Here is a 13274-nt window from a genome sequence, read left to right as displayed (position 1 = left end):
ACCAGAATTAGAATCCATGCCTTGGTCTCAGTGGGCTAGTGCTGTTTTCCATGACATTTCATAACATGTAGTAATTCTTTTGTCATCTGAAGGGTATTGATTTTTACCCTTCAGAACCCCACAGGTTGGAAGCTTAATCCATAATCCATCTGTACGGGAAGTTCCTTAGATTCAAATACTTCTAAAACCATTGCATTTTCCCCTTTCTTATGAAGTGGTGACTGGGGTGCTCTGACTTGATCTGACATTGTGATTTGATGACATATGTACCCAGAATAAGGATATAAAATGAAACTACTTAATTCTCCTTATGGGGAAAAGTTGGGTGTAAGTAAGTTTTATTTTTTTCCATTTATAAAGGTAATAAACAGGTACCTGCTGTTTAAAAAAAAGAAAGAAAGAAAAGATAAAACAGTGTACTTCTCCCTTAGGTACCCTGCTTCCTCCTACCAAGGAGTGTCTTCTTGATTCCTTTTTTCAGTGTATCGCACTTGTACCCGGAGTATTAATTCCTGATCTAGATAATTTGAAAGGAACAGCTGCGTTTCTGCACTTAGCTTATGGGGTATTGGTTATAAATTATTAGATATTATCACTCTAATGGTTCGAGGTTATTTTTATTGATTCAAAGGAAATTATAGTCCTAGCTACTGTCATCATAGTTTATTGTTCTTTCCAGATAATAGACCGTAACTAATTTCTAATCACCTGTATTCCTAGGTAAGCATTTCACTTTATGTGCTTGAATTTTGGCCCAGATATTCTTTTTTTTTTTTTTTTAAAGATTTTATTTATTTATTTGACAGAGATCACAAGTAGGCAGAGAGGCAGGCAGAGAGAGAGAAGGGGAAGCAGATTCCCTGCTGAGCAGAGAGCCCGATGCGGGGCTCGATCCCAGGACCCTGGGATCATGACCTGAGCTGAAGGCAGAGGCTTTAACCCACTGAGCCACCCAGGCACCCCATGGCCCAGATATTCTGATGCTGTTTCCTTCTAGTGGTTTAAAATAAGCCTGATAGACATCCCCACACCCACTCCCAGTCTGTCCAAGTAGGGATTAAGGAGATATGCTCAAGGTAGATTTCAGTGGAAATAAGGAAAAGATTATTTTACATATATAATTACTATGTTTAAGGCAAACATGGAGACTGAGGAAATTGTATAGAAACTACAAATAAATGGATTTTAGAAGGGGAAGAGACCTTACTTAGCATTCAGTTTGAGGCATGGAGACCCACTGAGGTTTTGCACCTTGTCAAGAATCACACCTGGCAGAGCCATGACTAGACCTTGCAATGTTTATTCCAAGATTCTTGGTATCATATGAGTTATTTTTAAATTAAGGCATACCTATAAGTAAATGCACAGATATTCAGTGTACAATTTGATATGTGTTTACATCTGTATACACCTGTATAATCACCATCCGTATAAATATATAGAAAATTACCAGTGCTCGGGAGGCTCCTTTATCCATCTCTTGGTTAACATCTTCCTCAACCCAAAAGAAACCACTGTTCTGACCTCTGTCACCAAGGGGCTCTGATGTTATGTGTGAAGTTCAGAAATAGTCTTGCTTGTTTTTGAACTTCATGTAATGCAAGCATGCTTATTCATTATTTTTTGCCTGGCTACTTCCATAACCTTGTAAAGAGCAGCTGTTGATTCTTTTTCATTACTATGTAATATTCTAGTATATAAATATAACAGTTTATCCATTGGTACATTGCTGGACATTTGATGTTTCCAGTTTGGGACTATTATGGGTAAAGTGGCTAAGATCATTCCTGTCCATTACTATTGGTGAACCGAGCATTAATTTCTCTTGGGTATATGCCAGTGAGTAGAATCGCTGGATCATAAGACATCTCTATATCTCCATATTTAGATGTCCTTAACAGATACTTGTTTTCCACACGATCTGTACCATTCACGTACGGCTATATTTTACAGAAATGTGTTCTAGTTGCTTTGCAGCTTTGCCAACACTTAGTATTCTGAGTCCTTTTAATTTTAGGACCGGTACAAGTATTTTTTTTTTTTTTTAAGATTTTATTTATTTATTTGACAGAGAGAAATTACAAGTACACTGAGAGGCAGGTAGAGAGAGAGAGAGAAGGAAGCAGGCTCCCTGCTGAGCAGAGAGCCCGATGCGGGACTCGATCCCAGGACCCTGAGATCATGACCTGAGCCGAAGGCAGCGGCTTAACCCACTGAGCCACCCAGGCGCCCCGCAAGTATTTTTTAAACCTAAAAACAAAACAAAATAACATTTGGGTTCTTTCCTATAAATATTTTTTTTCTGGAAAAATTGTTTAAAATAAGTATTTTAATACTTATTGTGGTATTATTTAGTCCTGAAGTACTAAAAATATTTAGGCAGTTTTGAAGGCTTGAAGATACTACCAGATGACCCAGGAACATATGCAGAAATTATTGAAGACAGTGGTAAGGAAAACTTTCACAGTTCTACCTCCCCTATTGTGTTAACTAAAAAAGCAATGCTTTTTTTGCTTTGCTTAGGAATTTCCAGTTATTTTCAGTCAGAGAGGTACATCTCGCCTTCCTGGTCAGTTCCAGTTAGAGTAGGAGCATAAGTTAATCACTTGCTAATGTATGTGAGAGTTTCTCTATGAAAGAATTTGGTGGAAGAAAACATTCTTTCATTCTGGGGTGGTTTAGGGAATCTTCATTAGAGACTACTGTGTATAAGTTAAGCTTTAAAAAAAAAAAACTGAAAATAAAATCAAAGGTTTTAATGAGTGGGGAAGAGATAGAAGCAGATTGCTTTAGCTGGCTAATAAGTTTAGGTCTGCATTAAGATACAGCTATAGAATTTTAGGTACACTATTAATCCTTGATGTTTTTAGACAGTCATTTCAAGGCAAAGTAGTAGAATAGTTTCTCCAGTGATTGATGTTGTACCTTTGATGCTTTGAATACGGTGTTCTGTTTTAACAAATTATTTACCCATACTGTTCAACATTATATTAAATTGAGCTGTAGTCTTGATTACTATGGCTCCAAAAATGATACAGAGCTCACTGATCTCTTTATTTCTTCCAAACTAGTTGAGTAGAAAAAAAATTGAAGCATTTCTAAATGTCTTTTTGCCTTTATCTTTCAAGAAATGTTTATACAGAAAGGTAAGGAGGAGTACATTTTAAGGAAAATAACATGCAATTAGGTGGGTTTTAGTAGAATTCTCCAAGTGATTGAATATGTAGTAGGATTTTGCTAATGACGGAATGTTATCTACTGCCTGCCTGCTTCTCAGATAATTGGAGTAGGAAATGGAATAAAGTTTGAGGCTATTTACATTAACTTCGACTCATGAATTGTGGAATATTTGTGGAATTTCAGTCATTTCCATCTGGGAACATTCAGGAAATTACTAGTGTATACAGCATTGTTCCTGCTTTTAAACTCTTTCAGATACTATGAAATTACCTGGAACAAATAAAAATCATCAGTAACAATAACAGAAAAGTGCACCAAGGTATACTTAAGGTAGACTAAAATAAACAAGTAACCTAGGATCAGTAAACAGATTTACTAGGTGAAAAGAGCAAAGCCAGAAAACACTATAAAGATAAGCCTTAAACAGAAGCAGGTGTAAGAATCATAACTACAATTCAGAGAGAAGTTCTCTGCCCTTTGGGCAGAAAAAAAGGTGTAGAACTGTTAAGCACAAAGAGGTTAGAAGGAAAAATACAGTAGCAGTGGTAAGTACAAGAGAAAAAAATAGTACAATATTTGGTACTATACAATATAATATACTATATAATACAATAATTGACACTCTGAAACTTCTAGTAAGTAAAGCAGAGAGAAAACTAGAAATCAGATCCAGAACAGAGATAGTATTAAATAAAAATAAACTCAGTAAATTTTAAAGAACTAATTGGCTTTATTAATTCATGTATCAGGCGTAGCCCATTTAGCAAGTGGGGGAGCCCCAAAAGTTTACAGAAAAGGGAAGGCTTTTAAAGATAAAGAGACAGTGGGAAAAATGAAATTATTCGGAAAGAAACCATTGTTTTAGGCAAGATTGACCTCCTAAGGGGAATAGCTGGGGTCTAACAGTAAATTTGCTAGTGCTGACCAGGAAGTTCCCATGTAGAGTGATTAAAGGTTAACATTTCAGTGGGTGTGAAGCTGCAGTTAGATGGGGTATTAAGACTTTTTTTTTTAATCTTTTAGGAACAAGAACCAAGTTTTTTATTTGTTCATTTCTTACATTCAAATTATTCCTCAAGGACAGTCCTTGGTCTGAGCCTCTTTGCTATCATACAACTGCAACCCACCACTTTATGGGGTTTTCCCTCCCTGTCAGTTTTACAGAGGCCCACCCTAACCCTAACAGAGGAAGTAAGGACCTGCCAAAAGGAGTGAATCCTGAATCCTGCAAGCCTCCTAGTAGGTCCTTTTAACTCATGATGTAAATTCAGGGGAGTTGACCAATAAGGTGCCTTATTTTGCTTCTAGAAAGTTAGGACCATAGTTAGATTTTCTTCTAGCCTGAAATAAAAGGTTGTCCTAAATTCCAGAGGTTGACACCTGTATCAGTGGCCTGAGAGAGAAAGATGAAGACTTTATCTTTCTAGGCCAATGGCAGAGTAAAGGAAAGGAAAAGGAGAAAGATTTCAGGATCTGTTAAAGTAGGCAATCCTGATCCGTCGTCTTGAGTGGAAGTCTGTCTTGACGATGGATACTGCTCTTCCTCGTAATTTGATTTGAAGGTCTGCAGTGTCTGTATTGGGCTCGGTGTCTTGTGGAGCCTTTAGCTGGGTGATGCGGACTCAAGGCTTACCACCTTCTAATTTTGCAGACAGTGTCTGTGGCCGGGAGCAGTTGGTAATGTTCCTTCCAGGTGGGGCTGAGCTGTTTTTCTCTCCTGTTTCCAACATGCCCAATCACCAGTTCTAAACTGTGACCTTTGGATTGGGATCCTGATAGACTTCTTCGGCCTGTTGATAGACTTGATGGTAAGACCTTAGAGGCTTAGAGTAGCTTGTACTTCTGTAAAGTAACAGGGGACCAGAGGAAGGTTGTGTATTGATGGGATTCCAAGAAATCTGCAAGGTTTTTGTCTCTGGAATTAATCCTACGGAGACTGCCAGCGCCCCGGAGCCCTTCCAGCAGTTTGCATTTTAAAAAGTCCTTTCCCCCTTTCTTTCTTCCTTGGGAGTCAGTGATAATGGGCTGTGTTTCTAACTCCAAGGGACTGAAAGAATAGAAGTTTCTCCAAGATGGACTTTTGCTTTCCTAAGGCCAATAATTTACAAGCTGTTTGAGATAAAGGAGTTTGGGGATTGGTGAAGAGATAGGTGAATTTTGAATTGCCTCTGGAGCTGAGTTTTGTTTTGCAAACAATTTGCCAGATTAGGACAGTTGCTTTCAGTTCCTCAAAGAATTGGGGTGTAACTTAAATGATTTCATGCATTGATCCACTTATCCAACTAGATTATCCTCAATTGGTTTCTTTCCCTCTGGGTAAAGAATTTTAATTATAAATATTTCTGGCAGTATTGAATAACCCCGCTCAGGTGTAAGGGCCCCAAAGAGGGTAAAGGATATTAACTTCCCAAAATCCAGTCACTCCTAAAGATTCCCTAAAAAAGAACCAACAGCTTGTATGTTCCAGGCAGGCAAAAAGCCAAGTCCAGATGTGTAAAGAAGAAGACAGTCCTTCAGATAGTGCATGAGGGTTCCTTTTTCTTTGTATCCTTTCCAACACTTGTTGTTTCTAGTGTTTTTTATTTTAGCCATTCTGGCAGCTGTGAGGTGATATCTCATTGTGGTTTTGATTTGCATTTCCTTGATGATGACTGATGCCGAGCATTTTTTCATTTGTCTGTTGGCCATCTGTATGTCTTCTTTGGAGAAATATCTGTTCATGTCTTTGCCCAGTTCTTGATTGGATTATTTGTGGGTTTTGGTGTTGAATTTTATTAGTTCTTTACGTATTTTGGATACTAACCCTTTCCCAGATTTGTCATTTGCAAATATCTTCTCCCATTCTGTAGGTTGCCTTTCAGTTTGTTGATTATTTCTTTTGCTATGCAGGAGCTTTTCATTTTGATGTAGTCCCAGTAGTTTATTTTTGCTTTTGTTTTCTTGCCTCAGGAGACATATCTAGAAAAATATTGCTATAGCTGATGTCAGGTATGCTCTTTTCTAGGATTTTTGTGGTTTCGGGTCTTATATTTAGGCCTTTAATCCATTTTGAGTTTATTTTCATGTATGATATGAGAAAGTGGTCCAGTTTTATTCTTTTGCAGATAGCAGCCCAGTTTGTCCAGCATCATTTGTTGAAGAGATTATCTTTTTCCCATTGCATATTCTTTCCTGCTTTGTTGAAGATGAACTGACCGTAGAATTGTGGGTTTATTTCTGGGCTCTATTCTGTTCCATTGATCTATGTATCTATTTCTGTGTTATTACCATACTGTTTTGATTACTACAGCTTTGTAATGTAACGGAAAGTGTAGAGCTGTGATGCCTCCAGCTTCGCTTTTCTTTCCAAGGTTGCTTTGGCTATGCAGGGTCTTTTCTGATTTCCATACAAATTTTAGGATTGTTTATTCTAGTTCTATTTTATTTTCTAGTTTATATTCTATTTCTATTTTATATTCTAGTTCTATTTTATTATTTTGGGTGCAATTGTAAATGGGATTTTTTTTTTCTTTCTGCTACTTCATTATTAGTGTTAGGAAATGCAATGGATTTCTGTAAATTGTTTTTTTATCCTGCAACCTTACTGAATTCATTAATCAGTTCTAGTGTTTTTTTTGGTGGAGTCTTTAGGGTTTTCGGTATGTAGTATCATGTCATCTGCAAATAGTGAAAGTTTTCTTTCTTTCTTTCTTACCAGTTTGTATGTCTTTTATTTCTTTTTGTTGTCTGATTCCTGTGGCTAGGACTTCCAGTACTATGTTGAATAAAAGTGGTAAGAATGGACATCCTTGACTTATTTCTGATTTTAGGGGAAAAGTTCTGTTTTTCACCATCGAGTATAATGTTAGCGGTGGTGGTTTTGTTTTGTTGTTGTTGTTTTTCATTTCAGGACTTTATTATGTTGAGATTTGTTCCTTCTAAGCCTAATTTGTTGAATGTTTTTTTATCAGGAATGTATGTTGTACTTTGTGAAATGCTTTTTCTGCATCTATTGAAATTATCATATGGTTTTTATCTGCTCTCTTGTTAACGCAATGTATTGCATTGATTGATTTGAGGATATTGAACCATCCTTACGTCCCTGGAAGAGCACCTTATGTTTTCAGTGGCCATTTGTGGTTCTCTTGTGAAATGCCTGTTTGTGACTTTTGCCCATTTTCCAGTGCGTAAGTTTTGTCATTTTCTTTTTGCTAGACTTTATCTGATATGTATGTTACAAACCGCTTCTCTTAGTAGCTTGTCTATTTTTAAGATTTTATTTATTTATTTGAGAGAGAGAGTGAGAATGAGAGAATGAGCAGGCAGAGAGGGAGAGGAAGAAGCAGACTCCCTGCTGAGCAGAGAGCCGGATGCGGGGCTCAGTCCCAGGACCCTGAGCTAAAACCGAGAGTCAGATGCTTAACTGACTGAGCTCCCTGGACACCCCTAGAGCAATTTTAGGTTCACTGTAAAATTGAGCAGAAAGTATAGGGAGTTTCCATATATTCTTGGCCCCCACATATGCAAAACTTCTTCTACTATCAAAATCCCGAACCAAACTGGTACATTTGTATAGTTAACGAACGAACAGTGATACATAATTTTCATGCAAAGTCCGTATTTTATAGTAGGGTTCACTCTTGGTGGTGGTGTTCGTTCTGTAGGTTTTGGCAAATGTGCACTGTCATGTATCCACCATTACAGTTATAGACAGAATAGTTTCACTGCCCTGAAAATCCTCTGTGGTTCACCTTTTTGTCCCTCTCTGCTTCCAACTCCTGGCAACAACTGGTCTTTTTACTGTCTCCATAGTTTTGCCTTTTCCAGAATGTCATACAATATGTAGCCTTTTCAGATTGGCTATTTTCACTTGGTAATACGCATTTAAATTTCTTGGCTTGACAGCTTTTTTTTTAAGCACTGAATTATATCAATTCTGTTGATTTTTCTCAAAGAACCAGGTTTTGGCTTTTATTTTCTCTATTGATACCTTGCTTGTTTGTTTTAAGATTTTATTTATTTATTTGACAGACAAAGATCACAGGTAGGCACAGAGGCAGGCAGAGAGAGAGGTAGAAGCAGGCGCCCCACTGAGCAGAGAGCCCGATCCCAGAACCCTGGGATCATGACCCGAGCTGAAGGCAGAGGCTTTAACCCACTGAGCCACCCAGGCGCCCCTGATACCTTGTTTTTAACTTCATTGAATTCTGTTCTAATTGTTACTTCTTTTGCTCCTTTTCTTTTCTTTTGCTCCTTCTTTTTTGAAATATGCACTTAATGGTGTAAACTTCCTTGTAAGCACTGTTTTCACTGCACTGCACATATTTTGATAAGTTGTATTTTCATTTTTATTTAGTTTAAAATATTTAAAATTATTCTTTGATCCACATATTATTTAGAAATGTGTTGTTTAATCTTGAAGTATTTCGAGTTTTACGAGCTATGTTTCTCTTATTGATTTCTAGTTTCATTCCACTGGAGTTTACAAGAATACATTGGATTAGGGGAGCCTGGGTGGCTTAGTGGGTTAAGCCTCTGTCTTCGGCTCAGGTCGTGATCTCAGGGTCCTGGGATCGAGTCCCGCATCGGGCTCTCTGCTCAGCAGGGAATCTGCTTCCTCCCTCTCTCTCTGCCTGCCTCTTTGCCTACTTGTGATCTCTCTCTGTCCAATAAATAAATAAAATCTAAAAAAAAAAAAGAATACATTGTATAACCTCTGTTCTTCAAATTTGTTTTTATGGCCTGAATGTGATCTATCTTGGTGTAGGTTCCATGTGAACCTAAGATAGGTATGTGCATTCTGCTGTTGTGGAGAGAAACGATAATGTCTGTTATATCCAGTTGGTTGATGATGTTGTTGAGTTCAGCTACATCCTTGCTGATTTTCTGCCTGTAGGATCTGCCCATTTCTGATAGAGGTGTGTTAAATTCTTCAACTATAATAATGGACTTATCTATTTCTCCTAGAAATTTAGACCTTTGTTGCCTCATGTCTTTTGACTCTTTGTTGTTAGGTGCCTACACATTAAGGATTATTAGGTCTTCTTGAATAATTGATCCCATTATCATGAATACAGCTACTCTACCTTTGATTGGTGTTAACATGTTATATCTTTATCCACCTGATTATCTTTAATCTATTTGTATAGATTACCTTTAATCTATATGTGTCTTTATATTTAAAATGGGTTTCTTGAAGCAAACATATAGTTGGATCTTGTATTTGATCCACTCTCAAAATAACTTGCCTTTAATTGGTACATTTAGACCATTGATGTTCAGAATGTTTCTGATATAGTTGGATTAATATCTACTATAATTATTACTTGTTTTTATTCATCACTTTGTTCTTTGTTCCTGGTTTTTTTTTTTTTTTTTGGTCACTCTTTTTGCCATTTATAGTTTTGACTGAGCCTCTTACATGATTCAATTTTCTCTCCTTTCTTAGCATATGAATTATACTAAAAAAAATAATTTTTTTGTGGTTGCCTTTTCGTCTGCAGGTAACACTATACCATTTCATGGGTAGTGCAAGTACCTTATTATAACAAAATATTTCTATTTATTCTCTGTCCTTTGTATCATTGGTTTGATTCATTTCACTTATACATAAGTATTCATACTAAAATTCCTTATTGCTATTATTATTTTAACAAACTCTAGTAGAGCCGTTAAGAATAAGAAAAGTGAAAGTTTTGAATTTACCTTCACTTATTACTTCTCTAATGCTTTTCCTTTCTTTATGTAGATCCCAAGTTTCTGCCCAGTTCTAAAGAACTCTTTTAAATTCCTTGCAAGGTAGGTCCACTGGCAACAAATTCCCTTAATGTTTGTCTGTGAAAGTCTTTATTTCCCCTTTACTTTTGAGGAACAGTTCCACAGTATACAGAATTATAAGTATGTGAGGTGCCCCCCCCCCCCCCCCCCCCCCCCGTCAAGGCTTTAAATATTGCACTCCACTTTGATTGTTTGCTTGGTTTCTGAAGAGAAGCTGGAGGTAATTTTTATCTTTGCTCCCTGTATAGGCAAGATTTTTTTCCTCTGTCGTCGTCTTTATTTATTTATTTATTTATTTATTTGACAGAGAGAGAGAGATCACAAGTAGGCAGAGCAGCAGGCAGACAGAGAGGGGGAAGCAGGCTTCCCGCTGAGCAGAGAGCCCGATTTGGGCCTGATCCCAGGACCCTGGAATCATGACCCAGGCTGAAGGCAAAGGCTTTAACCCACTGAGCCACCCAGGCACCCCCCTTTTCCGTCTTTTTTCTCTCTCTCTTTTTTTTTTTTCAGTTTTGAAATTTCTGTTGACATCCTCTATTGACAAAGCTCAGAGATTTTTTCTCAGCTGTGTTCACTCTGCTAAAGAGTCCATCAAAGGCCTTCTTCATGTCTGTTATAGTGTTTCTTTTTTTTTTAAGATTTTATTTATTTATTTGACAGAGATCATAGGCAGAGAGGCAGGGGTGGGGTTGGGGGGGAAGCAGGCTCCCTGCTGAGCAGAGACCCTGATGCGGGGCTTGATCCCAGGACCCTGAGATCATGACCTGAGCTGAAGGCAGTGGCTTAACCCACTGAGCCACCCAGGTACCCCTGTTACAGTGCTTTTGATCCCTAGCATTTCTTCTTTCTTAGAATTTTTATCTCTGTGCTGTATAGTATCTCAGTTTTTACATGTTGTCACTTTTCCCATTAGAACCCTTACACATTAATCATAGTTGTTTGAATTCCTGGTCTTATAATTCCAACATTCCTGCTGTATCTGAATCCAGTTCTGATGCTTCCAGTCCTTCAAACTGATTTTTGCCTCTTAGTATGCCTTATAATTTTTTTGTTGAAAGCCATGCATGATGTGTACTGGGTGAGAGGAACTCTGGTGAGTTCTTCAGTGATGTGGTGCTGTGGTGTTGGGGGCCAAGGAGGCCTTCTGTCGTCTGAGGAGTAGGTCTCAGTCTTGTCTTGAGCTGGTGCCCTTCAGCAGTGAACTTCACAAGTACCCTTGTTGTGTTGCCTTCCCCTGCCCCCGTCCCTAGGTTAAACAGGATGACTGGAGAGGACTGAACCGGAGTATTTTCCTTCCCTCAGGTCAGGTAGCCTCTGGACAGTTAGTTTCTTTTGAGGGCAGGCTTTATTAAGGACAAAGGCTCTGGCATATTTCAAAATGGTTACTTTTCTCCTATCCCTGACAGAAGCAGGAGGTTTTTCTCTGATTTTTACAGCGAGACCTGGTCGTATTCCAGATGATAAAACTCTGGGGGTGCCCCTCAAATCTTTAACTCATAGGTTTGCCTACTCTGAGCCTCCAGCAGTTTGTCAACTATAGTTCAGGTTTTCCTTTTTTTAAAAAATTTTATTATTTTATTTTATTTTTATTTTTATTTTAGAGAGGGAGTGAGGAGAAGGGAAGAGAGAAAGGGAGAGAGAATCTTTTTTTTCTTCACATATATATATATTTTATTATGTTTCGTTAGTCACCATACAGTACATCCTGAGTTTTTGATATAATGTTCCATGATTCATTGTTCGCGTAGAACACCCAGTGCTCCCAGCCATCCCTGCCCTCCTTAATCCCCACCCCCAGGCTCGCCTATCCCCCACCCCCTCCCTTCTAAATCCCTCAGTTGGTTTCCTGGAGTCCATAGTGTCTTATGGTTCATTTCCCCCTGTAGTTTAGGTTTTCCATCCCAGTACTGCTTTCCCTAGAGGTTTCTGCTCTGGTAAGTCATACTTCTTGGTATCTGCCTGTCTGTCTCCCACTTTGGGGTTTGCCTTCTGACCTCACTTACTTGATAGATCTAAGATGTTGTTCTTTCAGTTTGTTCAGCTTTTTACTTGTTAGGGTGCAGGGGCGACTTCCAAGCTCCTTTCATGCTCAGTGAGAAACTGAACGTCGTCTTCTTATTAGAAAAATTCTTTTCCTCTTTGTGTTTTGTTCCAGATTATTTTATTGCTTTGTCTTTTATATTCACTAATTTTATCATTCGAAATATATCTAATCTTCCATAAATATCTTGTATTTTTTTCAACTCAGAATTTTCATCATTCCCAATTTGATTTGGGTCTTTTATATCTTCCTTGTTCTATTTATTTGTGTTTTTTCCACACCTCCAAGTAGTTCTCCCAATCTCAAAGGACACTGATGAAATATGGCACAAATTTAACTCAGTTATGACACTATTTACCTGGAGAGTGTCATATTTCCCAGGTTAAGGGCTCAGTCCCACTGGACCCACAAGACTGCTTCCACTTGCCAGTCACAAGTCTAGGTTGTCACCTATGCCTCTGACCAACTGGCTGCAAATTGGAGAGTCCTGCAGTTCCCTTGTTGGTTCCATTAATTTGCTAGAGCCACTCACAAAACTCGGGATACCAGTTTACTTATTCTTTATTACAAAGGATATTAAAGGATACAAATGAATACCTAGATGTAGAGATACATAGGGTGAGGTTTAGAAGGGTTTTGAGAACAGGAGCTTTTTCTCCCTGTGGAATTTGAGGTGTGCCGCCCTGCAGGTATGTGGGTGCCTTCACCAACTTGGAAGCTCTCTGAACTCCTCCTTTTGGGCTTTTGGGGAGGCTTCATGACATAGGTGTGATTGATTAAATGATTAGCTACTGGTGACTGACCTCTATCTCCAAGTCTTCTCCCCTTCTAGGAGGTTAAGAAGTGGAATTGAAAGTTCCAACCCTCATATCACATGGTTGGTTCCCCTGGCAACCAGCCCTGTCCTTAGTTTACCTATGGGCTTATTAACATAAGGACAGGTGTTATTCCTCTCCATTCTTAAGACATTCCAAGGATTTTAGGAGCTCTGTGGGAGAAATGGGAGGTCAAGACCAAAGGTATATCTCTTATTATAAATCACAGTGTCACACAAGTCTTATATACTTTTATAACTCAATTCCATGAGAATACTGAATAATTATTTTAATGTGTTAATTTGTTATTATTCTAGTATCTTTGCCAGTTTTTACTGTTTTTTTGTTATTGTTTTTTCCCCTTAGTTATCTGTTGTATTTTTCTGCTTCTTTGCATTCTTAAGGTTTGTTCTGCAGTGCAATTAAATTATTTGGATAGTTTGATCTATTTGTGTTTCAGTTTTATGATTTGTTAGGTAAGT

General features: G+C 38.0%; 1 protein-coding gene across 5 annotated transcripts in view; it reads left to right on the top strand.

Annotated features, from left to right (window-relative positions):
• Positions 1-13274, top strand: part of TPST1 (tyrosylprotein sulfotransferase 1) — a 105540-nt gene that overhangs the window by 39449 nt on the left and 52817 nt on the right. For 2 of the 5 annotated variants that reach the window (XM_082714407.1, XM_082714408.1), the window contains exons 1-2: positions 2077-2448; positions 9908-9957. The exons of the other annotated variants lie outside the window; for them this stretch is intronic. In XM_082714407.1, coding sequence (XP_082570533.1) covers positions 2410-2448; positions 9908-9957 — 89 coding nt within the window. In that variant the 5' untranslated portion in view covers positions 2077-2409. Of the gene's footprint in view, positions 1-2076; positions 2449-9907; positions 9958-13274 lie in introns of those variants that run through there. 5 annotated transcript variants of the gene reach the window in all.

This window comes from Mustela nivalis, assembly GCF_964662115.1.
Source record: "Mustela nivalis genome assembly, chromosome: 19".
NCBI lineage: Eukaryota > Metazoa > Chordata > Mammalia > Carnivora > Mustelidae > Mustela > Mustela nivalis.
The sequence above is the reverse complement of the archived record's forward strand: the minus strand, read 5'-3'. Positions and strand labels throughout refer to the sequence as shown.